Here is a 25,985-nt window from a genome sequence, read left to right as displayed (position 1 = left end):
CGGAATTCAATATTATATGATTATATAAGTAAGTTAGTTTAATATGTTTGGAACAATGATTTGATATTGATGAAAAGAAAATAAAGATTAGAATATACACCAAATTAAGAAACCGATTTGGAAGAGAGAAGGAAATGCTATGCACGATGCCTAATCGCCTCTTCGTTTCCCTGAAACTTCAACGAAACAGTTGCTTTCTCTTATGAGAGAGAAATAGAGAGAGAGACGATCCATCTCCCCTACAATAATGGTAGCATTAAAGTTTAAACAGAATCCAATCTGAACAGTGCTTTCGAAGTCGGCGCCATTCTTCAAATTGCGAAGTTTCCTTCTCCACACATTTTTACCACGTCTGTCTATATAAATCAAACCCTTCAATCAACCTCTCTCATTAATCATTGCATACAATCGCAATTATAAAATGGATAAGAAGAGAGAAGGCAACAATTTTAATGGCGTCGGCGTGGTGTTCGAGGATCATTTTCCGGCGATGGTGGAGAAGCTGGGGGCGGAGGGGTTCATCGATGAGCTGTGCAAAGGGTTTGAGCTGCTCATGGATTCCCACAACCAGATGATCACATTCACCAGCTTGAAGAACAATGCGGCGGCGTTGGGATTTGAAGATGATGATGATGATGAGCTGCTGCGCTCTATGTTGGAGGAAGGAGATTTGGACGGCGACGGCTGTCTCAATCAGATGGAATTTTGTGTTTTGATGTTGAGATTGAGCCCCAATCTCATGGATCATGCTACGGATATCTTGTTTCATGACTTCGATTAGCTTACCTCACATTTTGTATTTGGATCTGTGTAGTTTATTTTTTAATACGATTAACATTTTGATGCGTATTTTTTAAAATTTTACTGTATTTACTTTTTTTTCATTTAGAGCATCTAAATCCGTGCTTTTGATAACGAGCACAGATGTGTGACCCACTTTTTTCTGCCTCCTCTTATGCAAGAGCTCACCACCCTCATCTGTGTTCTTTCGCAAGGACGAGCACAAGGGTCTCATCATTCCATTATTCAATTTAAATAAAAACATTTCCACAAAATTAAAATGCATTAAAAATACCCGGAATAATATTACAAAATACATTAAAAATTACATAATTAAAATCCTAAAAATTAAAAATTACATAATTAAACACCTAAAAATTAAAAATTACATAATTAAATTCATAAAATTAAAAAACCTACTACTCGTGGCCGAATTTCGCTCACATGTGTTTGATTAGGTCTTCTTGTAGCTCAACGTGGGTTCGGGTATCGCGCATTGTGTGCCTTGTTTTGATCTTCTCACCCACCGTCGTATGCACACCTCGGTGTGGGGGAGACCTCGCGCTTGAGCTTCCGGCTTCATCCTCGTCGTAAAAGCTAGCCGCCCTAGGTCCTTCGTCGGCTATAATCATGTTGTGTAAGATAATACACGTATATATGATGTCGGCGATATTTTTTACGTACCACAGCCGAGACGTGGCCTTCACAATGTTGAATCGGGCTTGAAGGACCCCAAAGGCTCTTTCAACGTCTTTCCGCGCGGACTCTTGACGCTGCGCAAAAAGAACCCGTCTCGGGTCTTGCGGGTTGCTGAGCGTCTTCACGAAAGTCGACCACCTTGGGTAGATACCATCGGCGAGATAGTAACCCATGTGGTATACATTTCCGTTGACAGTGTAGTCGATCGCCGGTGCTACACCATTCAACACATCATTGAAGAGGGATGAAGAATAGAGCACGTTCAAGTCGCTGTTGGATCGGGCAACACCGAAATATGCATGCCAAATCCATAGGCGGTAGTCGGCGATGGCTTCAAGGATAAGTGTTGGGCCGCTGCCTTTGTGGCCGCTTAAGTGTTGCCCCCTCCTAGCAGTCGGGCAATTCTTCCACCTCCAATGCATGCAGTCAATGTTGCCAAGCATACCGGGAAAGCCATGGAATGTTTCGTGAAGACGAAGCAACCGTTGACAATCATCGGTGGTGGGTGCCCGAAGGAATTCATCACCGAAAGCTGAACAAACGCCCTTGCAAAAATTTTTAAGACAAAGGATTCCAGTGGACTCACCGACATACAAATACTCGTCGAAGAGGTCGGCCGTTTGCCCAGTAGCGAGTTGTCGGATGACACACGTACACTTCTGTAACGCCGAGAGACTTTGTCGACCTGCTGCATCTGGACATGTTTGGAAGTATTCAACACGGGCGGACAATGTGTTGACAATACGCATGAACAAGCGCTTTGACATGCGAAAACGGCGCCTAAAGTAATCTTCCGGAAACCGCGGCTGGTCGGAAAAATAGTCGGCAACGAGCCTTTCGTGGGCTCCCTCCCGGTCACGATGGATGTAGCGGCGAGTTGATCTAGTTGGTTGAGGAGGAGGGGGGTATTCGCTCCGACATATGCTTCATAAGCGGCACGATGTTGTTCGTAGTATTCTTGTTCTTCGCGCTCCGCTTCCGCAATGAGATGGGTGAAATCCATTTGAGGTTTTGAGTGAGAGATGAATGTGTAGATAAGTTATATGAAAAATATGAATGAGAGATGAATAAGAGATTATTTGATATGAAAAATGGATGATGAATGTGTGTATTTATAGATGATTTTAGGGAAAAAAATAAAAAAATCAAAAAAATACAGAAAAATGGGCCAAAAAATGACCATTTTTTTGGGATTGAGAATTTTTTTATTATTATTCTTTGGTATTATTTTCAATTTAAAAAAATGATTTTCCAACGGATATGCCGTTGGCCAATCAGAACGCGTCACGTCGCCTGCTCGCTAGCACGGACGTGCTCGATGCATCGAGCAGCGCCGTGCCAGCAGCGCGAGCGCAGCGGCGGACAGCGTCTCCGTACCGCTGACACGGACAGACGGACGGCTGCATACTCTCCGATGTGGATGCTCTTAGATTGACTTTTATGATTCATCAGTATATAATTAATTATATAAATAAATAAAGTCAGACTCATTTACATTAATTTTTTTCATTCGCCTCTTCTTTCCATTTTCTTAAAATCTACACCAAATCAAAATAAATATCGCTGCGACATTAATGATGGCTATTAATTTTTTGTTTATTTCTTTTCATTTCTGTTTTGCGAAATTTTTGTCAATATTTTGCGAAATTTAGTTAGATGATTTACACTTTAGAAAGTACTCATCCGTCCCAACTCGAGTGATTGATTTTTTTAGCAGTTAGTTTTGTGAAGATAATACATAATTAAAGTGAACAGAAAATAAGTAATAAATAGAATAATATAGAAGAGAGTCTTATCTCTATTGTTCTCTCACTTACTCTACTTTCTCTATTATTCTATCTCTTACTTTCTATTCACTATAACTATTTATTATCATTTTCTCTAAAAACTGCTGAAAAACAGTCAATCACTTTGGATGTGATGGAGGAGGGAGTAGGAACGATCGTAATTTCTTTTGATAAAATTATAAAATTAATCAAGAGATGATATTTATTCGGAAAATTGACAAAAGAAAGTGTTTTGTACTAGTACTATTATGTAGGTATAGTCGTATAGACTTAATGTAGGTAACAGGGTATAGACTTAGTAATCGAAGTGTTCATAGGGGCAGTGTAGTTGGTTCCGGAGGGACAGATTTGCAATAATGACCAATGATCGATTTTCACTACTGCCATGTAGTTGCAACACTTCTTAGGTACAAATGTGAGCACTTGGGAGGTGAGCTTCTGGCAGGACAATGGGTTACACCTTCCCTTTTAATGGGCCACTGCATACCCGTATTAAAAACGTCTCATATTACTATCGGCTATCGGGCCAGGACATGGGGTGATCTTGAGTTAGAGTTTCAACCTTTTGCAAGACTTAATAGTAGAGGTACGTTATAGCGTTATATATTACGTCATTCTTATATTCTTGACAATAACATCCATCGCGTGTTTATCTTATAGTATGAGCTAATTGCTGGGATTTGGTGCCCCTTGCACAACGGAAGACTTGTACAAAACAAATAAATCAGATAAGGATCTATTTGACCGATTATGTGATTAATCACATGTTAAACAAATAATTTGCATGCTAGAACGCAAATAATTCATGGTTGAAGAAAGTAAATCCTAAACATGAATACTACGGTTTAGAGTTACCGATTTGATTATCCAAAGAATCATCGATTGCTTGCGCCTTCTCCACGTGATGATCTTCAATACTAGACCACAGATCTTCTGACTGGTTCCTGAACTGTATCTCGATATCAGGGTGTGCTGATCTTATCAAAATACTATAACTCGAATAAAGAAGACAGAAAAATTCCTCACGGAGGAGGAGCTGAAAAATCTTACGGATGAGAGCTGAAAATTTCGACTCCTACTCTAGAGAGTGGAGGGAACGAAATTTCATGTTTAAAATTAATAATCTTTCTGCCTCATTTATTCTCCTATTTATATTAAGTTCTTATTGAGTCCAGTCAGGGATCTATGGGGGGTTTTGGATATGACCTCCCCCAATTAGTTTTTTACTAATTAAATTAAACCCACAATTTAATACAAGCTTATATTAGAATATTACGAGCAGCCACTACAGAAGTAATATTGCACAGCCCATCCAAATCCGAAATTATAAGTAATCCGGGCTTCCTTTTGTTTAAATGATTATTTCCCGCGCTTAATATATAAATGTCCATTAATTAATTAATATCTGCTATGGAATTAATTAATTAACATCTTATTAATTCAAAGAGTGGACTTGGCAAGAAACACTTATTTATTATTTATGGAATAATTAAATTCCAACTGGCCAATTTCCGAATAATAAAAACTTGTTCGAGCTCCTCTTGGGGACATTATCAAACCAGACTCACCAGACGCACGATTCAACATAATAGCAATCCTAACACCGCTAGATATTAATTACCACTACCCAATATATCATGATTATTGGGTTGCGAAAAATCCGCACCAATTGATAAGTCAAAGTAGTGCATAATCAATAATGTATGCTCAATGCTAACGTATGTTGATTAAGAAATAGTTGTTTATCAAGACCTAGTCTTCCAGTAGATAGCATGAAGATATGTTTTGCTGTTAGATTCGTTCAGTGCTATACTACACCAATGTCATCTTATTTCAGTAAGACTTAGAAATATCGGACTGACATTGCAACCTTTCACGATAGGTAGTCTAAGCCTATCTGAGTTGTGAAATTCTTCTTTTTCTTTTGCAAAGCATTGCATAGAACCGACCGTGTTACCTTAAAGTGGACGACGCCCACAACCGGTCTACTAAGCAAAAGACTTAGACTTTGTTTACTTCTTATGCATTTAAATGTTTATAAAACATCTTATAAATGCACAAGCAAACACAATGTAATAATATTAGTGATTCTATTCGTGCGAAAACTGCTCGAATAATACCGAATCGGGTTAAAAGTGGATTGTAGAGTTTTTCGTATACAAACAAGATTCTATTCGTGCTGATTCGTGCTCGAAACATGCTTTTCAGTATACCAAACCTAACTAATAAGGTAAGATCAAATTAACAGTTTTTTTTAATGGACCAAGGATTTTAAAAAACTAATTAAGTACTATGCATACACATAAAAACTAAATTGGAACGTGAATATTAATAACCCTAAATTAACTAAATCCTGGTTAAGTTTTTATGCATAATGTGGTATGAATAAATATCCATATGCTAATCCCATCCTTATACAAATACAAGCTTCACTTCATTTTATTCTTATTTTATTATAGAACTAATATTAACATTTTATAGTTACTAATTTTAATAAATGAACCTCATATTCCACTAATTTATTTCACTCATATTTAATATAAATTTAATATATATGAATAAGATTCATGTTTTATTAATATTTTCTAAGAATTTGTTTTAAAAATAAAAAAAAAAACATTATAATTATTACCATATAATGACCGCGTCTAATTCTGCGCGTAGATACGCGCTTGTACCCAAGTTTTACGCTAGTTCAAATTCACCCATTTTGAATATTATGCAAATATTAGAGCTACTAGACAAACACATACATATCATTCTCGGACTCGCTACGACAACATTGGCATCGGTCCAGCAAAATGGAGAAAAATGCTACTTCTACAATACCAAACAAAATAATTATTCATAGTCTCGTATATTGATTTTTCAAAGTCTCCCCATTTGGTGACCATAACATCATTTCATTCTACTTATCATCGCTAACCTAAATTACTCTAGTTACGTGTCGGCGATTTAATTTTTTTTTGGTTAAATACACTCTACCATTAAACTAAATAAATCATGATACTCTTAAACCCAATATATAAAAAGTGAGATTCACTAACCCATTTATCTATTTTTCTTTATAAAATCAAATAATTTATTAAAATTCGTGTCAATTCAAAATGAGATTATAATTGGTGTATAGAGGTAATATTATTTATCACTACATTCCAAATTAAATGAGACATATCTTTTGGAAAAAAATATATATATTTATACTATTTTATTCTTTTTTTACTTGTATACTTTATCTTTTCTGTTTATTATATTTCTATTAATTCGATAATTAAAAAGAAAAAACTAAATTAACTTGTATCTAGAAAAATTATCAATTCGAGTAGTGGTGTAAAATTAGTCCATTCCACCAACCATAAAAGCCATTCACTGCAAGCTACCAAAATCATAAGCGCAAGATGACACCAAGAATCTCTCAACTCTTTGTCCATAAATCTCAATTCTTCTTCTTCTTCTTCTTATCATCCAATGTGTACTTGTTGCATGTTTGAGCAAAGAAAATGACACCATTGCCGCACGTGTAGTGATCAAAGATCCACAAACCATCACATCCCAAAAACAGATATACAAATTAGGATTCTTCACACCTCCAAACACAACCAACCGCTACTTAGGCATCTTCTTCTCCTTCTCCCTAGAAACCGTGATTTGGGTCGCCAACAGAGACACACCCCTCACTGATTCTTCCGGCTCCGTTACTCTGTCCCGACACGGCAATCTTGTCGTCTTGGACGGGACTACTAATCAAACCGTCTGGTCCACCAATCTCACCACCTCTCCTACCAATCCAGTAGTCCAAATCCTTGACACTGGCAATCTCGTCTTACGGGAAGAGGCCTCTGGAGACACGTTGTGGGAGTCTTTCTCACAACCTCTGGATGTTCAGGTGCAGGGAATGAGGCTAACTCAGAACGTTAACACCGGGAAGCAGGTGCTGCTGACGGCGTGGAAAAACGCCACTGACCCCGAGAAAGGGAGCTTCACCATGGGCCTCGACGTCATTAGCGGGACCAAGCAGCTTTACATCTGGAACGAGGGGCGCCCGCGCTGGAGAAGCGGGCCGTGGAACAACCTGCTTTTCCTTGGGATAAAGAAATTGTTCTACAACTACTTAGATGGGTTCAATCAAGTCACGAATGACAGTGCTGGAAATTTCTTCTTTACCCCGCCCCAGCAGAATGATAGGCATATCATATCCACCGTGAATTATTCAGGAAGTCTGAACCGAAAGGCGTGGAATGGCATGGAATGGGACGTGGTGATGGCGTGTCCTGAAAACGAGTGTGATGTTTATGGAACGTGTGGGGCGTTTGGTAGCTGCAATGCTCTCGAATCGCCTATTTGTAGTTGCTTGAGAGGTTTTGAGCCTGCAAATGAGGATGAATGGAGGAGAGGGAATTGGACTAATGGTTGTAGGAGGAAGAGCCAGTTGCAGTGTGGAGACGATGGATTTGAGAGGCTGCGGAATATGAAGGTTCCGGACTTTGCTAAACCCTTGCCTTTTATGGTTCAAGACGAGTGTCGGACCACATGTCTGGGGAACTGCTCCTGTATAGCTTATGCTTATTATGATAACATTGGCTGTATGTTTTGGAGCGATATCTTGATTGACACTCAGGATTTTGGTAGTGTTGGTGTTGATCTCTACATCCGTCTCTCTGCGTCTGAATTCGGTAACTTCCTTTCACAATTTACTTGCTAATGGTAGCTTATTTTTCTTGTAATTTATCTTTTTCTTTATCCAGATAGTAACAAAAGGAGAAAGTTGTACATCATAGTTGGAGTAGCTGTGGGTTTTGTTTGCATATCTGTTATGATGTTTATTGCTTGGTGGTTAATAGTCAAGAGGAAAGGTGATTGACCTATTATTACATTTGACACAGTACATATATTTGCTCTACGTCACTATTGAAATGATTGTGTTCTTGGTCAAATCAGAGAACAAAGCGCAAGATACAAGTAACTTTGAAGCAGGCCATATGTTCACGACAGATTCAACTGCAATCGTTCTAAAAAATGAATCAAAGAAAGTTAATATTGGTGAATTGCCAAAGTTCACTTTTAAGATGCTTGCTACTGCAACAAACCAGTTCCACGAAGATAATCTTCTTGGGAGGGGAGGATTTGGTCCTGTTTACAAGGTACACAGGGTTGTAAGGTTCACTTTTTAGAATGAATAACAAGATTTTATGGTGTTTGGTAGGGAGTTCTAGCAAACGAGAAAGAGATCGCTGTTAAGAGACTATCAGCGGAATCTGGACAAGGAATGCAAGAATTCATGAATGAGGTGATTGTAATTTCCAAACTCCAACACAGGAATCTTGTCAAACTGTTGGGAGGTTGTGTTGAGAACGAAGAGAGGATTCTGATATATGAATACATGCCAAACAAAAGCTTGGACGCTTGTCTCTTTGGTCAGTTCAACCGATTTCATTGTTCTTAAGCATCTAAAAATATTTTCAGCAGCAAAGTTTTCATAATATATATGTTCTGGACAGATGCTACAAATCCGACAAAGAAGTTGTTAGACTGGAATATGCGTTACAACATTATCAAAGGCATTGGGCGAGGCATATTGTACCTGCACAGAGAATCAAGACTAAGGATCATTCATAGAGATCTAAAGCCAAGTAATGTTCTACTAGACCAATAGTGTAACCCAAAAATCTCAGATTTTGGGATGGCAAGAATATTCGGTGGCAATGAAGAACATGGCAATACTGCAAGAGTCGTGGGGACATAGTAAGTATATCTTGATCAGTTAATATATCAACAAGTTTTGCTAATATGGTAAGATAATTACAGTGGATACATGGCGCCAGAATACGGAATGGAAGGCAGATTTTCTGAAAAATCTGATGTATTCAGCTTCGGAGTGCTAATGTTGGAGATTATAAAAGGAAAAAAGAACACACACTATTTAAATGATGAATGGTCCTTGAGCCTTATTGGATTTGTAAGCACTTGTTAACTTTGTCATAATCTTTTAAAACTAATCACTGCCATTGAATGATTTATCTTTATATTTCAGGCGTGGAAAATGTGGAATGAGGGTAAGTGTTTGAGTTTCGTGGAGGAATGCATCGCAGATAGGGAGACGGAGGAAGAGATGGTTCGATGGATTCAGATAGGGCTGCTTTGTGTGCAAGAATATCCCAAGGATAGGCCTTCCATTGAAATCGTGCTGTCGATGCTGAGTCGTGATATAGTGGAGCTGCCACTGCCCAAGCAGCCTGTGTTTGCGGAAAATGGTTCGACTCCAGGACCTGGATCAACAGACCAAAACGAACTCACTCTCAGTGTTCTTGATGGAAGATGATACTATTTCCGATTGTATCGTTATAGTATTATCTTTTATGAGCTCAATACCGTAAGTCACCAACAGATGTCATCGACAACAACACGAAGCGCAACACAGCCTTTACGTGATTATATATGTTTCATTTCATGCCAACTTATCTTTTATTACTACCTTTCCTGTAATAGGTCATACTTGCGTCAAACAGTTTATAAGCTTATTCTCGGATTTCCTTCTTTCCCGAATATTTATGTTTATGTTTAATGTAGCCATTAAAATAATTTATAAATACCTGTAAGTCTGTAAGTGTAAAATATTATTCTATAATTTTGGTAAAAAAAAAGCGAGAAACAATAACTAATTATTCATTGAAAGCATAATGTGGATGTAATAGGTAAGGCCATCTGCAACGCTCTCTCTTATCCGTCCCTTAACCGTCCCTTAAATTACTATTCATGGACCACATTGTACTTTTTTACTCATCTCTTAACTAAGGGACGAAACCTGCAACCCTCCATCTCTTATCCGTCCCTTAGCCGTTTCTTAAATTACTATTCATTTAATTTCATTTTTTATTTTTATTTCCAACCAAATTCAATTAATAAAAACACACTTCATTAAATAAAATAAAATTACAACATAAAATAAAAATACAACTTAAAATTCAAAAAAATAAAAAAACACATAATTAAAATCCTACAAAAAAAATTACATAATTTAAAATACAATTTTATAGAAAATAAAAAAAACTACTCCGCCGGCGAATCATCCCCCGAAGGCGGTGGAGGTGCACTGAAGCCACCTGGAGGTGGAATACCAAATTGTCTTGCCATAAACTCAATTCCGGTAAGATAGACTTGGTATTGGGGAGGCGTCATGCGGGAAGTGTTCGTCATTGTGGCGGTCATGTACATGGACATTAGGGAGTTCGAGGGTGCCCCCGAGCCCGCCTGGCTTGATTCGGCTCGGCCCCTCCTCCTCTAGCCGCCTTCGTCGCATTTCTCCCTTGCGGCCGACGGTGCCAACGGGAGGACCCCCCGGCATTGTCTGTCGTGCCCTCAACCTCCTGTGAGGCAAACTCTTGTGCGGCGCTGCCCGAACCGCCCTCACTAGACGAGTATTGGCCACCCGTCGTGTGCTTCGTGCGCTTCGAGGTCGAGCCCGAGCTGGACCGGACACCGCCGGCCCACCTTTCCTCGTCTTTGACGACCTCCCAAATATCGACATGTTTGAATTGTTTGCCGGTGTCGTCGAAGTAGACTCACAAAGCCGACCTCGGAATGTCGGCTCTCGTGGCTCCGCTTTGGTAATGAGCCACTTCACTCTTGTAGATGGCGCAAAATTTTTTGACCTCTCTGTCGACTCGGTCAAAGTGAGCGCGGAGCATCTTAAATGTGCGGCGGCGGGACCCCTTCGGCTTAATCTCGTGGTAGGCCTCAGTGACCTTTTCCTAGAAGCACTTCCGGGATTGTTGATTCCCGACGATGGGATCGTACGAGACTCTGATCCAGGCGTTGTACACCGCCAGCGTTTCTTTGGGGCTGTACGGATGCCGGCCTAGTTCCTCCTCCTCCTCGTCCGCCTCCGCCCTGGAGCTTCCACCGCCTCGGCCTCCTCCACCGCATCGGCCTTCTTCCGGAGTGGGTTCAACGGAATAATCATCCCGAATCTGGGATAATCCCTGCGAATACCTCGAGGCGGAGGGACGGACGTATGCATCCACATCATAATGGGGTGGTTGGTACCCCCCGGCGTCGACGAACCCTGGGTGCCCAGCGTCGACGAACCGGAACCACCACCCAGGACATTGTACATGCCCCCCCAGTCGCCGAACGCGTTGATGTCGAACCCGCCGGAGCCGCCACCGCCACCGCCACCGCCAGAGTTTCCGTCGCCGGACATTTTGTGATGAGAGGTTAGATGAAAATTGGAGAGGAAATGAAGATGATTTGGGAAGAATAGATGTGTATTTGTGTGTGAAACGAGGATGAATTAGGAGTATTTATAGAGTAAAAAAATAAAAAATAAAAAAAGTAATATTAACGGTAATATTACCGTTTTTCATTTTTTTATTTTTTTTTTATTTGATTTTTTTTAAAAAATGATTTATTGCGTCAGCGTGACGATGCCCACTCGCGGGCCGGCGGGCCCGCGAGTGGGCGTCACGCATGGCGCCGGAGCACAGCACGTCGCGCTGGCGCTTGGCGAGACGGGACGGAACGCTCGGCGGGCTGGGGACGAGACGGGGCGCTGCAACGCGTCATGCCGCCGTCTCGTCCCGGCGTGACGGATTACGGGCCACCCGCTTGACGCGTTGCGGGTGGCCTTATTTTCTGTACGTTAGAGTAATACTAATAAGAACAACCCAACCACATCCCAACATAAAATTCTTCCTGCTAAATCATCACAGCCCCGTCACAACCTAGGCAATGCCCCAGCCTTCCCATAGCCTAGCTTAGCCCTCTCATTTATCAAATACTCCCTCCGTCCGTGAATATGAGTCTCATTCCATTCCGGCACGGGTTTTAATAAATGTTAAGAAAAGTGGGTGGAAGAAAGTTAGTGGAATATGAGTCCCACTTGTATATATTAGTTTTAAATGATATGTGAGTAGAATGAGTTGGTGAAATGTGAGGCCTCTTTACCATTTATGGTAATTATGAACCGGGACTCCTATTCAGGGACGAACCAAAATGGAAAAATGGGACTCCTATTAGCGGACGGAGGAAGTAACAAATACAAAATTAAAAAATAGACAAAAACGAAGAAAGTTTGAACATACTTCAGGAATATAAAAACTTCTACTACGATTCAAAACAAACATCTACTACAATAAAAAAAAAGAGTTCCTTATTCAAGCTTCAACAAGCGGCTCGGCTCACTCGTCAGAGTCCTCTCCACCATCCCCATCGGCATCCCAATAGCCCTGCTCATCGTCATCGATTGGCATCCCCATGTTGCGATTCATCTGATTCATCAGGAGATTGATGCACTTTTTATTAGTATTAAATAAACCTGCAAGTATACAGAGTATATATATAGTATAGCTAAAGGTCAGTACCGGATATCGAACACAAGGAAAACGATCACAAACTGTCTATCTTCTACTAGGCTTCTTCTACTATTTGGAAGAACAAAGGTTTTATGGATTTTGAAAGTTATTGTAAAAACCAAGAGAGCAAGTAAACAATTGCAGATAAAATCACAGAGAAAAATCAGATGAGATAAGGGAATTCCAGGGATGTGCTTCACAGTTATGGTTTATATAAGTTCCAACTACAACACCCTAACACAGTTCAAACTTTACTAGAGCGAGTCAAATAATTATTGTCCATGCGACACAAAGTAGAATACGGACACTAAGGACGTCAATCCTAGATTTGTAACTCCTAAAACTCTTAATGTTCTCGCTCTCAATTAACAGTGCTATTTTATGGGAAGCTAATTGTAACACCAACTAAGCTCTTCTAACTCGCAAATCTCCTCTCACGATTATGTTGCAAGTCAATAGATCATCATAGAATGTGTCACTCAAATATGAAGCAATTATCTAACACTTAGAATAGAAGGAAAGTAATTAACAAAACGGATATTAAATAAATAGGAACCGAATAAAACAAAGTCGTTACTAACACATCTTTAGAATTCTATGAGTTTAGTTACATATGATTCTAAAAACATAGTTTGTAGGCGAAACATATAAAAAAAATAAGAACTAAAGCAATAGAACCCAAAGGTAGAAACTTGTAGTTTTGATCTTCTCTTGAATCCACACTTCAAACATCTTGGATCTTGATAAACAGTAGAAGGAACTCTCAAATATTATGCTCTGGAAATTATGCAGCACAAGGTTCCTTTGGTGAAGTTTGAGGAGGTATTTATAGCCTCAAAATCGAATCCACAATATGGTCAATCTTTAGCACAATATGGTAAGTCTTGGAGAGAAAATATGGCAATTTACGTACGTCACGCAGCGGGCCACTGCACTTTGTTCAGCTGTCGCTGTAGATCATCATGTAGCTTTTGTTTCTCGACCAGCGGTCACTGCACTTGTTTCAGCGGTCTCTAGCAATTACTCCGTAGCTACTGGATCTAAATCAGCGGTCCCTGAGCATGTTCTTCTTTTTAGCTCTAATTTTCCGAAGCAGACCTCTACAGGGGCAGCGGTTGATAGCGGCCAGCGGTCGATGGCTATGGTGCAGCGGACCGCTGGCTGGCTCGAATACTCCAGATTTCCATCTTCGACTTTTTACTATCTTTTTATGCTCTATTTTGCACATTTCTCACAAAATACGTCAAAATATCAAAATACTCCCTCCGTCCGCCAGTAGGAGTCCTAGTCACTTTTGCGCACTTGTTTTATAAAAATGATAATAAATAGTTAAAGTGGAGAAATGATAAAGTAAAAGAGAGAATAATGTTGATAAGAGTCTTCTTAACTTTATTCTCTATCTTACATTACCATTTCTCCACTTTAACTACTCCCTCCGTTCCACTTAAGATGACACATTTTGTTTTTTAGTTTGTCCTAAATAAGATGACACATTTCCTTTTTTAGAAACTTTTTCTCTCCAATTAATACACTCAACCAGTTTTTATCACTCATATTAAAATATTCATCTTTCTTTCTCTCTCTAATTTAATACTTACACCTACCTTTTCTCTCTCTAATTAAACACATTAATCAATAATCCTAAAATCCCGTGCCGGCTAAGAAATATGTCAACTTAGCCAGGACGGAGAGAGTATTTATTATCATTTTTATAAAACGAGTGCGCAAAAGTGACCGAGACTCCTAATGGCGGACGAAGGGAGTAGGTAAAATATGCAAATAATGGACATGTAATGCAACTTTGACACTCAAAACAAACCAAATAATGGCTTTAAAAGAGTGCAAAATCTGAGTGTACCTGAGATACAACTCTCTCTTGAATTTAGGGTTAATTAGTTGTCGCGTTCAACTGCAGCATCGTGCCGCTTGGATCTTGAGGCCATCGGTCAGCTCTGGATTTTAAGCCCTCAATTGGGCAGGCGTGCACTCGCTGGTCGATCCTCTCGACATCTGCATCGCCGTTTTCTGGCCCACTAGAAGACATCGGTGGGGAACTGGGGAGACACCTCATCGACTGCGTCATCAGAGCCAGGACGGAGAGAGTATTTATTATCATTTTTATAAAACGAGTGCGCAAAAGTGACCGGGACTCCTAATGGCGGACGAAGGGAGTAGGTAAAATATGCAAATAATGGACATGTAATGCAACTTTGACACTCAAAACAAACCAAATAATGGCTTTAAAAGAGTGCAAAATCTGAGTGTACCTGAGATACAACTCTCTCTTGAATTTAGGGTTAATTAGTTGTCGCGTTCAACTGCAGCATCGTGCCGCTTGGATCTTGAGGCCATCGGTCAGCTCTGGATTTTAAGCCCTCAATTGGGCAGGCGTGCACTCGCTGGTCGATCCTCTCGACATCTGCATCGCCGTTTTCTGGCCCACTAGAAGACATCGGTGGGGAACTGGGGAGACACCTCATCGACTGCGTCATCAGGGTTAATGGAACCGCCGTTGCTGCAGTCGCTGATGCACTTTTTATTAGCACTAAATAAACCTGCAAGTATATAGAGTATAATAGTATAGCTAAAGGTCAGTACCGGATATCGAACATGGGCAATAAAGTCACAGACTGGCTAACTTCTACTAAGCTTCGTTCACTATTTGGAAAACCGAGAATTTTGGAGATTTTGAAAACTAAAAGCAGTTTGAAAGTAATAAAACAACTAATTGCAAATAATTAAAGAGGTAAAAATATGAGAGATAAGAGAATTCCAGGGATGTGTCACAGTTATGGTTATAGAATGAGTCACATAAGTTTTGCCCATGAAGTACAAGCGTAGATTACTAACACTAGGGTTGTCAATCCTAGATCCGTAACTCCTAAAAGCTCCTAAGACCCTTATAAAGTCCTCACTCTCAAGTAACAGTGTCGTTTTAAGGGACGCTAATTGTAGTGTCTACTAAGTGAATCTAACTCGCCAACCTCCTCTCACAATTATGTAGCAAGTTATATTAAATCATCACCGAATGTGTCACTCAAATGTGAAGTATTATGGAACAACTTAGGGAAAAAACCAAGTAAAAACAAAACGGATATTAAATAGGAAACGAAATTGTATAACCAAAGTCGTTACTAACACATCCCTAGAATCCTATGAATTTAGTTACACATAATTGAATAAGCTAAAAACATAGAATAAAGAGAAAACAAAGTGAACATAAGAACTAAAGCAATAAAACCTAAAGGTTGAATCCTTGTAGCCTTGATCTTCTCTTGATTCCTTCTTCAACCTCTTGCACAATGAAGAACTCTCTCAATTTTATGTTATAGAATTATATGGAAAAAAGAAGATCCTAATGAAGAGGTTTGAGGGGCTATTTATAGAGGGAAAATCGAGCTCCATCAAATAAGGCAAAAAATGGCTAAGTTTGGTAAATCTTGGGGAAAAAGTAGGTCAATTTCGTGCGCCGCATTTTCGCAGCGGGCCGCTGCACCTTGATCTGTAACCTTTGCCTCTTAGATAGCGATCGCTACACTATGTTGCAGCGGTCGCTGTGAATAATTCCGTAGTTTCGGAAACTCTTCGAGCGGTCGCTGCGCACTCCCTAGCGGTCGCTGGACGTGTTCTTCGTTTCAGTAAAACTTTCTCCGGAGCAGACCGCTAATAGCTCGGCCGTCGCTGTGCCCCAACGGACGCTGTGCATGTTGCAGCGGACCGCTGGGCATCTCGAATGCTCCAGATTTCCACCTTCGACTTTTTCCTGTCTTTTTAGGCTCAAATATGCACAAATCTCACAAAACACGTCAAAATACTAAAATAGAGAAAATATGTAAAATATGGACATGTATTGTGATTTTGACATTAAAAATAGACCAAATAAAGGCCTTAAAATAGTGTAAAATCCGAGCGTATCAGTCGCCAGAGACACCGAGCCCCATCTGCTTCCGGAAGCCCGCAGCCATCCTCGGCAAGAATTTGGGAGAATCCTTCAGGACCACACGGGCCTCCCAATACTTAAAACGAGCGGATCTCTGGGGCTCAGGGAACTGTTGTTAAGACAACTCTTTTACGTCTTCGATGGTCTGCCCACTGGGTTATCCTGCGTACATTGTTGTCATAGATGCCGCTGAATCTAGAGACGACAACCTTTATCTACTCCCATTTCTTCTGGAGTTCGTCAGGCTAGAGGAACTTCGCACCATCTGTCTTAAATTGGTCCTAGCTGAGCTGGATGCGATTCCACATCCCATCAGTTGTCTGATTATCCGACCGAACGAGATCATCTACGATAGAGACCCACGCCTTTGCAATAGCAGTGCACTCCTCCGGACAGTAACCCTTCCTATGCTCCTCCGCACCCTCCCCATCCGCCTGCAATGACTCACCTGCAATGGCCTTCCTTTTTCCCTTTCCCCTCATCCTCCTCCTCCTCCCTCGACCTAAACATTTTCTATACAATCTTTTAGCTAAACACCATGTTTTCCCACAATTCGAATGAGCTCGTTATTATTATTATTTTTATTTTTTTATTAGAACACGTTCTAATCGACCTTTCTAAACCTATTTCACTAGAGTCATAAATTTTCTTGTCTGACAATGACGCTACCGAGATTCGAGTTATGTGGGGTGGCCTGTCCCATATAACCACTTTCTCAGTCATACGGGAATTCCTATCTCGTACTTTGACAACCTTTAGACTATATAGTGTATCAAATCCCCATTTGACAAACTTCTATATCAACATACGGTAGTGAAGTGATCAGATTTAGACTAGACTTGTTTGTGTATACTTCCACTGACTAGTAGGGTACCTAGATCTAGTTGTGTTGTTGGGTCTGTGTTTATCTTCACTATAAAAGAACCTCAACCACTTTTACGGGCTAGTATAGTGGAGGAAATGATCGACCCCATAGACATGGATGTAGGCGTTATACACTTGTGATGACATTCTGGGAGGGTTGGTTTGCTACCATGCTTTTGGATTGAGTTTTACTAAGCGCAAAATAAAATGGGACCTAGACATATCCTGACCATTGAGTCACTAGATGCTTGATAAGGCTCGTTTCATGCATAAGTTATTGGGTGAATTCATATGCTTTTCAAGGGAGATAATGCACACAAATTTGAGTTTAAGTGTGCAGGTTGCTGCTGGATCAAGTAGATCAGGCAAACTGACCGAGCAGACGCAGATTGAGCAGAAATGGAGTGAGAATGCCAAAAAGCCGCCTAATTTGTCAAGGGGAATTATCAGAAGGAGCAGGCAGGGCAAGAAGTAGGACAGAGGAGAGAGAACTCGAAGATACCATTAATTTTAAGGGTACAAATGTCAAATCATGGAATGCTTACCCTAGGGATTTGAACCTCAAGCCACCCTATATAAATGGACCAACATTGAAGGAAGATAGCAGACTTTGGGAGCTCACCATTCTAGACACAGTCACACAGTAGTCATTAGATAGAGTTCTTAGCTACAAAAGTCCACTCCAACTCCAGTTTCAAGCTCTATGCCTCTACGCTTAGAGGGGAAATCCTAGTTCTGGTTGTTCTTAGTTTGTAATCGTGGTTCCACCGCTCCGAGGAGCAAAGATACAATCTTTAATTTCTGTCTTGCTACGTTTTGGTGCTTTGAACCTCTTAGCTTAAGAATTTCGCAGTTATTTCGTTGTTAGTTTGGATATTATCGTTTTGGAATTTGGATCTGATCTTATTTATGCTGTTATGGAAGTTTACATTTGAGTTCTTGTTAGATTTGATGATGTTGAGCTTTATTTATGTTTTGTTAGATGCTTTTCACAATTGGTTGTGACATCCCTAATCCAATTGTATCAAGTTTTATATTTTATTATATATTATATTGTGTTTTATAGTATAAAAAAAGTAAATTAGTATTAAAATTACGATTTAACTAATTAAATGAAAATTAATATATGTTTGTGTATATATACAAGTATGCGTGTGTACGTGTAATAATGTTTGTGTATGCATGGAATGATAAGAAGTAATTTTTGCATGGAAAAATATATATAATATTTATTCTAAATGAGTACTACTCCCTCCGTCCACCATTAGGAGTCCCATTTTTTGGCGGCACGAATTTTAAGAAATGTTATAAAAAGTGGGTGGAAAAAAATTAGTGGAATAGGGGTCCCACTTGTATATATTAGTTTTAAATGAAATGTGAGTGGAATGGGTGAGTGGAAGGTGAGACTCTATTACCATTTATGGTAAAAGTGAACAGAGACTCCTATTTGCGGACGGACTAAAATAGAAAAACGGGACCCCTATTTGCGAACGGTGGGAGTATTAAAATTAGCATGTTGACATTTATTTTAAGTTATTTATGATTCATATCAATAGCTTTAATTGAATAATTTTAGGATAACCATCTTCAAAAATTCCGTCGAGTTAGTAAACAGTGGAGGGGGGAGAAGAGGAAAGAGAATAATAAAGTTTAGTTTCATTATAGAGAAATAAAAGGGTTAGAAAACAAGAAGAAAAGAAAAGGAAGAGGTGATTAATCCTGGTATATTGGGTAGTGGTGATTAATAACTAGCGGTGCTATGATTGCTATTATATTGGATCGTGCGCGAGGTGAGTCTCGTTTGATAAAGTCCTCAAGAGGAGCTCGAAATAAGACTTTATTATTCGTAACCTAGCTAGTTGGAGTTTGATTACTCTATGAATAATAAATCAGCGTTTCTTGCTGAGTCCACTCTTGGAATTATTAAGATGTTAATTAATTAAGTCTATAGCAGACACTAATTAATTAATGGATGTTACTATCTTAAGCTCGAGAAATAAATGACAAACAATGAAAACTCAGATTACTTATAATTTTTATATTTGGATGGGCAGTGCAATATTACTTCTGTAGTGGCTGCTCGTAATATTACAATATAAGCTTATATTAAATTGTGGGTTCAATTTAATTAGTAAAAAGCTAATTGGGGGAGGTCATATCGAAAACCTTCCATAGATCCTTGTCTGGGATCAATATGTGACTTAATATAAATAGGAGAATAAATGAGACAGAAAACACACTTAATATTATTCATAATTTTCGTCTCCTTCTCCTACAATGTGAGGGATGAAATTTTCTCATTCAACTCTCCTCTGTGAAATAGAATTTCTGTCTTCTTTATTCAAGTCATAATATTCTGGTGAGATCAGCCCACCCTGATATCAGTATACAGTCCGGGAACCAGTCAGAAGATCTGTGGTTTAGTAATCAAGATCTTCACGTGGAGAATGCGTTAGCTATCTTCGATTCTTTAGAGAATCATCAAGGTAAAATAGCTAATACGTAGAAAAGCATGTTTTAGGTTTTAATTATACTTAAAGCATGATTTTATTTGAGTTATGAGCAAGATATATGTGATAATTGCGCCAAAAGAATTTGTCTAAATAATCTGCTAAATAGATCGCTTTCATTATCTGATTTATTTGATGCACACTTCCGCTGCCAACCCCTTCACTTAGAGCTTTGAGATATGCTCGTGAAGTAGAGGGACTTGGAAAAGTTGTAGCTTTGGATAGTGATAAAGCATCTATTGATGTGTAATCAACCAATCCCAACAGAGTTTGAGGATATAAAATTGGAGGTCGGAAAAGTGTTTCCAAATGGAGCCCGTAGAGATGCCCCTCCATGCAAAGGAATGAACCAACCAAAGTTAGCCGGAGAAGAAGGACCTACAGAGCAGAGGATATTCGAAGTTTCAGTGGTTACTCGGCAGAGGTGGCGTGCCTTGATAGTCTATCACTGAGAAGGGAGCCATAAAGGAGAAATGAGGTTGATGGTGTTAGTCTTCATTTTATAGGGTTTCCAAAAAGGAGAAGTAATTTGGACCTAGTGGTTATTGGGCTCAAGAAGGAAAAAAATGAAAATAATGGGCTCATAGTTTGAGCTAGAATGGGCTGGGAATGGTCCTCCAAAAAATTAAGCTTTGGGCTGCAAATTAAATTTAGTCCAAAGATCAGTAAGCTCCTCAACATGAGTAAAAACTGTCAGTAGGGAAAAAAATGAAGTGGCTTCTAGATACGAACTTAAACTGTCTAAGATGGCTCCTGGATACGAGCAAAAATTATCGAAGATGGCTCCTTCACACAAGTTAAAACTGTCTAAGATGGCTCCTTGATACGAGCTAAAACTGTCAACCAAAAATTAAGGAGCTCCTTGACAAGAGTTGAAACCGTCAACAGAAAATTGAAGATCTCCTTGAAACGAGTCTAACCTTTCAATAATGAATGAAGAGCTCCTTGATAAGAGCCTAAACTTTCTATGAAAAAAAATATAACTCCTTGATATGAGTATAAACTATCAATGATGAATTAAAGAAGCTCTATGATACGAGCATAAATTGTCAATGAAGAGTGAAGAACTCCTGAGTACTGAGTATAAACTATTTATCAAAGTGAAGATCGTGCAAGTTAAGTGTTGAAAAACTAGATACTTAACTTGAGGGGGATTATTGAAAACAGAAAATTTGAGAGTCTCAAGATTGTGAGAAAGAGTACCTTTAGGGTCTTAAGGTAATATATCATTATTATGGTAGAGTCTCAAGTTCATATGTCTCTTGGCACATCTACTCCTCTAATCCTATAAATAAGAATGTACAATGTATCTCAAGTAATACAAAAATCAATCACAATGTAGTCTTCAAGAGTTCTTCAGTTTTATTTTTTTCCGCATTTTACTTTTCAACACATTGAAATTATCATTGGATTAAAGAGGATCTGTGACGGTCTTGCATTGAATCTGATATCAATGGCAATGGACCTACGGGTCATATACAATGGCAATGGACCTTCGGGTCATATATATGATATAGAATGGCAATGAGACCTCCGGGTCATATTATACAATGGCAATGGACCTTCGGGTTATATATATGATATACAATGGCAATGAGACATTCGGGTTATAAACAATGGCAATGGACCTTCGGGTCATGTAGTTGATATGTGATTTATTTACTTTAATTTGCATTTATTTATTATAAGTATATACATCATAGGGGTTGGGGTGTGACATTTGTAGTTGTTAGGATGTTTAGATCTAGCTTGTTAATGTCTGATTCCGTAGATCCATGCTAGTTCGTGTTTTGATTTTGTAGATCTAGTGTTCTTTATTTTAGATCTGCATGATCTGGTAGTTCTTAGTTTAAATTTCCTCGCTCACGTCTTATTTTGAAGCATGCTCTGTTTTTTCTTCGTCAATGGTGTTCAATGCTCTGTTCTTCCTCTGTTTTTACTTGGCTGTTTGAAGAAGATGAAGTAGAGAGTAGTTAGAAATCAGATCCAAACTTGTTTTTTGCTTTTGCCTTTAACAGCTTTTCTACCAAACCAGTCATTTTAGGAAAATTGGTCCCCACTTACTTTTAAACTTTGTTTGTCTATTTTAGGAAAAGTTCCAGTATGGTCTAGTGTTGCAGGTGCTCTTGGTTGTTTAATCTTATATTTAAATGTTTGTTGCACGTTTAGTCGTTCATGCATATTACCGTGCTTAGCCGTCTAGTTGATCCGTTAGGTAGAGTCCCCTGTTTAATCTTCTAAGTCAAGTAGATTCTTAACCCACTTAGTTTGCGTGGTAGCAGCAAAAAACCTACCAAAATGTCCCGAACACATGTTTTTCGCCTCCATCCTTGTGGGATTCGATCCTTACTTCCATATACTAATTAATAGTATTTGCGGGTTAAGGTTTTGAAAGTATCCTTGGATTGCGCATCCGATGACACGCAGATTGTCACGACCACAACTCCCTAGTAATAGAAAGTGTAGCTATTTCACGACTAAACTAATTAAATGGTCACAAGCTCATCGTAAATAAGTACTTAATTCAAGGGAAACAATGTCTCATAGCGAAAAGGGTACAACTTCATCGAATTCAGAGTAATTAACTGAGTGCATAGTCTTTTCTAAAAACGATTCTTAAACTTGCAGCGGAAGGTTCCAAGACGAAGTAATATGTGTGGAGACATATTAAATCAGCTACCTAGCCTCTTATTATAAGACCTTCCCCAACACCTCCTCGCTCCGACCATGATCAACCTGCACGTTAAGAGAAACAAACATGCAGGGCTGAGTATTTGGTATACTCAGTGGGCTCATTGCCGAAAACATTTCTTATTTAGTTGTCAGCCAAACTTGAGTGAGCGCAGGATTTTTCTTAAAATGATCACCGGTCACTAAAACCTTTATCTTTTCATAAGTTTGACTGCGCAGTCATATAACATCTCATATCATAGCATACCTGATCTGGTGTGAACCGGGAATGTGGCCACATTCCACGACGGTCACTGGACCGGCTAACTCTAGCGCTAGCGCACGGTCCCTTATGTGTACACTAGTCCGAGTAGGGTTTACGGCCCTACTGGGACCCGAATTCGATTTAATTTGCTTGGCATAGCCAACAGATAGGTAATCATAAACAAAACATGGCATGACAACTCATTCAAAAATATTCACGTTTTCACATAAAATCAAATTTTGAAAGAAAAGCCCACATCGTTTGCTTAAATTCTCAAACGAGCGTTCCTTGACTTGCTTTTACTTGCCTTACGACGACGTCCCTTTATAATAAATAATGTACTTAAGTTATGCTTAAGTAATTATTTAATTAGCGTGCATGCATTCCTAAGTGTGTGATTATTTTTATTTTCTTCTTCCTAAATCCATAAAATTCTTGAGTATAAATTAAATCAAGTGATTTAATTTAGTGTGAACCTTGCCGAATTTTTTTCGAGCATTGGTTAAATTCTAAGCTTCTTAAACTTTATTTCCGCGAAATTAAATAGCGGCTATCCATTATTTAATTTGGTAAAATATTAGGAGGATCTATAAATTAAATTCAATGTTCTTTGTCATACTAATGTTTTAATTTGTAGCTCATGCTATGATTTAAATATTATTGTTATCCCATTCTTAGTTTAGTTCTCGGGCTTCCCGGTTAATTGGATTTTTAAATGGCAAAAATCCAATTCATATAATCATTTGACAAGGTATTAAATTTACCCACATTTCTTATGGCCCAAGTGATTTAAATCCCATGGCCACAAATCTATTAAAATTCCATGGCCCAAGTTCAGTTTAGAAAAAAAAGAAAGGGCCCAATTGATTTTAAATCGTGGCCAAATCAATTTGAAAAAAAAGAGCCCAAATTTTAAAAAAAACACTCCCTTCACCATGTCGGTTTCTCCCTCATTCTCACCTCTTTCCCAAATCAATTTTCAAAAACCCTAAATCCATCTCCCATTTTTTTTCATCGCCCGCATCTCTCTCTTCTTTTCGTCGCCGGAAATGGCTCGCCTTCCTCACGGCCGCGTCGACACCGTGTCACTGCCAGCTTGGCGGATTTTGCGCCTTCGGAGACAGAGAAGGCGTCGCCTCCCTCCACGGACACAGCTCAGCACCGCCTCTATGATCTCTCTCTCCGGCGTTCGTTGCACTGCTGCCAAATCCCCGCTCTCGGCGAGCCTCACAGCCGCCGCTCCTTCCCTCGTGACGTAGCGCCACCGACAGACGACCTCCTCTAAGCTAAGTTTTCTGCCCTTTAATGCTTAGCTTGGTTCGTAGGTTTCATTTGGCAAAGCTATGTAAAATCGATTTATGACTATTGGTGATGTTCAAGCTTTGGTCTTGTGAGAGTTCGATTACTGTTCATCTAATTAGTTTGTACCAGGAGCTTTGTGTTATGATCCTTGGCAGAAATTTAGCTCACTGTAATGAACTCTTACATAGATATGCTACGCTTTTCCCCTACTGACTGTTATGGTTTGGCTGTTGGTTATTTCTATGGCTTCTTAAGTGATCATGCTTCTATGATTCTAAGTTCTTGACTATTTATGGTGCCTTCCCTAAATGATGCAAGAGTGTATTGTGGGGTTACCTACTGAGAAATGGGCTGTGAGGTTGTGGGATCTCCGGCCGAGCTTAGAATGAACTCTCTCTTTGCTTTGTTCTGCTGCTGGAACATTGTGGGAATGTGAAGGGAATTGGGTGAGCATGGAGGGGTTCTCTTATAGGGGAGGGGTGTACTCGTAGGGTCCAATCTAGTTGCTGCATTCTTGTTACATCCTGCAGCTCTTTTAACCGCTTTTGGCATTTTGTAATTGCTTAGTACCTTGTTCATTTATAGCAATTGTCCCTTGTGGCAGGTGTACAATGGTTGGCAGGGATTTGTAGGTAATTTTCTCAGCGATGGCAGAGGTGAGATGGGGTATGAGCTGCCCAAAATCAGCCTTGCCAGGTACCTGCAGCGGCTGGGATGGAGATGCCGGCTGGGCTTGCTTCTTTCAGCCCAAGCACTTCCTCACTTTTGGCAAGGTAGTACTACTCTTCCCTTTTCTAGTGTGGGCTGTTTAACCTCTCCATTCCTTATGCATTCTTGTCTAATGGTTTGTGTTTGGCAGGGACAGGGAGACCGATCCCTTCTGGCTGCAGTCTCTTTGGTTCGGCCCAACAGGCCGTCGAAAATCTGGGCCGAAATCCGTGCTAAAAGCGGCCCGAAGCTAGTAGTTCCATATTGTAATAGAGTAGTGTTTCTACTTTGAAGTCTTCCCCTTTCTTTCCAAACATGTATGCAAATCTATATAAAAGTTGGTGTGTATTTTGTTTCCTAAATTTCCATCATCAATTATTTGTAATCTAAGACTTAGCTTGAGATTTATACATTGTATTTCATTTACTTAAGAAATAAATGGATACACTTTCGCTTCATTCGATCCTTATCCTCTTTCTTTAAATTTCTCGTTTTGTATCCCTTATAAATCGCGTTTCCCAAAAATGGGTTTGAGGATCGTATACTCATCATACATTAATTAATCGAAACGATGAAATTGTTCTACGTTTCCAACTTAATTTCATAAGTCTCGGAAATTTTAATTTGTGGTTATTACACAGATAGGTCTAGCGAATCTGCCTGATCAGTTTGGTCCAGTCAATCTGCTTGGTCAGTCTGCGATCGACATATTTTATTATCAATTTTTAGCACGCATTCTCTTGGCAGGTTCCAGTGCTTCATGTTGCGGGATGTGTACGTTAGTGTGAGCGTTGTACTGTGATGAGAGTTAATTGGTTGCTGACCAGATTCGTAAGTGAATGCTTCCAACTGGTTAGAAGGGTGCCAAGACCTAGTTGTGTCGTTGGGCATGCATCTAACTTTCCATATCAAAAACCTCAACCCACTTCTACTGGCTAGTATAGTGGAGTAAATGATCGATCCCATAGAGATGGATGTAGACGTTATACACTTTCTATGACATTCTGGAAGGGTTGGTTTGCTACCACGCTTTGGGATTGAGTTTTAACTAGGCGTAGAATAAATTGGGACCTTCACCTATCCTGACTAGTAAGACTCTGAATGATTCAT

The 25,985-nt window shown here is 39.5% G+C and overlaps 2 protein-coding genes, 1 long non-coding RNA gene and 1 pseudogene across 3 annotated transcripts; all 4 read left to right on the top strand.

Annotated features, from left to right (window-relative positions):
* The first annotated feature begins 335 nt into the window (after positions 1 to 335).
* On the top strand, positions 336 to 849 carry LOC121758376 (calcium-binding protein PBP1-like). Its single transcript, XM_042153787.1, has one exon. The coding sequence runs from the start codon at positions 422 to 424 to the stop codon at positions 779 to 781; it is 360 nt and encodes a 119-aa protein (XP_042009721.1). The 5' UTR covers positions 336 to 421; the 3' UTR covers positions 782 to 849.
* Positions 850 to 3,629: 2,780 nt separating this feature from the next.
* LOC121757710 (G-type lectin S-receptor-like serine/threonine-protein kinase At1g11300) lies at positions 3,630 to 7,968 on the top strand. The gene is made up of 2 exons (XM_042153212.1): positions 3,630 to 3,852; positions 6,791 to 7,968. The coding sequence occupies exons 1-2, from the start codon at positions 3,630 to 3,632 to the stop codon at positions 7,966 to 7,968; spliced, it is 1,401 nt and encodes a 466-aa protein (XP_042009146.1).
* On the top strand, positions 7,910 to 9,656 carry LOC121758339 (annotated as a pseudogene).
* A 14,132-nt stretch (positions 9,657 to 23,788) lies between these two features.
* Positions 23,789 to 25,333, top strand: LOC121759415. The gene is made up of 2 exons (XR_006041656.1): positions 23,789 to 24,940; positions 25,027 to 25,333. It is a non-coding gene; the product is annotated as an uncharacterized LOC121759415 (long non-coding RNA).
* Positions 25,334 to 25,985: the final 652 nt, after the last annotated feature.

This window comes from Salvia splendens, chromosome 12, assembly GCF_004379255.2.
Source record: "Salvia splendens isolate huo1 chromosome 12, SspV2, whole genome shotgun sequence".
Lineage (NCBI taxonomy): Eukaryota > Viridiplantae > Streptophyta > Magnoliopsida > Lamiales > Lamiaceae > Salvia > Salvia splendens.
The sequence above is the reverse complement of the archived record's forward strand: the minus strand, read 5'-3'. Positions and strand labels throughout refer to the sequence as shown.

Excerpts from the sequence above, each read along its gene's own strand:
- LOC121758376 (XM_042153787.1), top strand. The coding sequence starts at position 422 with ATGGATAAGAAGAGAGAAGGCAACAATTTTAATGGCGTCGGCGTGGTG.
- LOC121757710 (XM_042153212.1), top strand. The coding sequence starts at position 3,630 with ATGATCGATTTTCACTACTGCCATGTAGTTGCAACACTTCTTAGGTAC. Across the intron at positions 3,853-6,790 it reads TGCAAGACTTAATAGTAGAG|TGATCAAAGATCCACAAACC; the intron begins GTACGTTATAGC and ends CCGCACGTGTAG.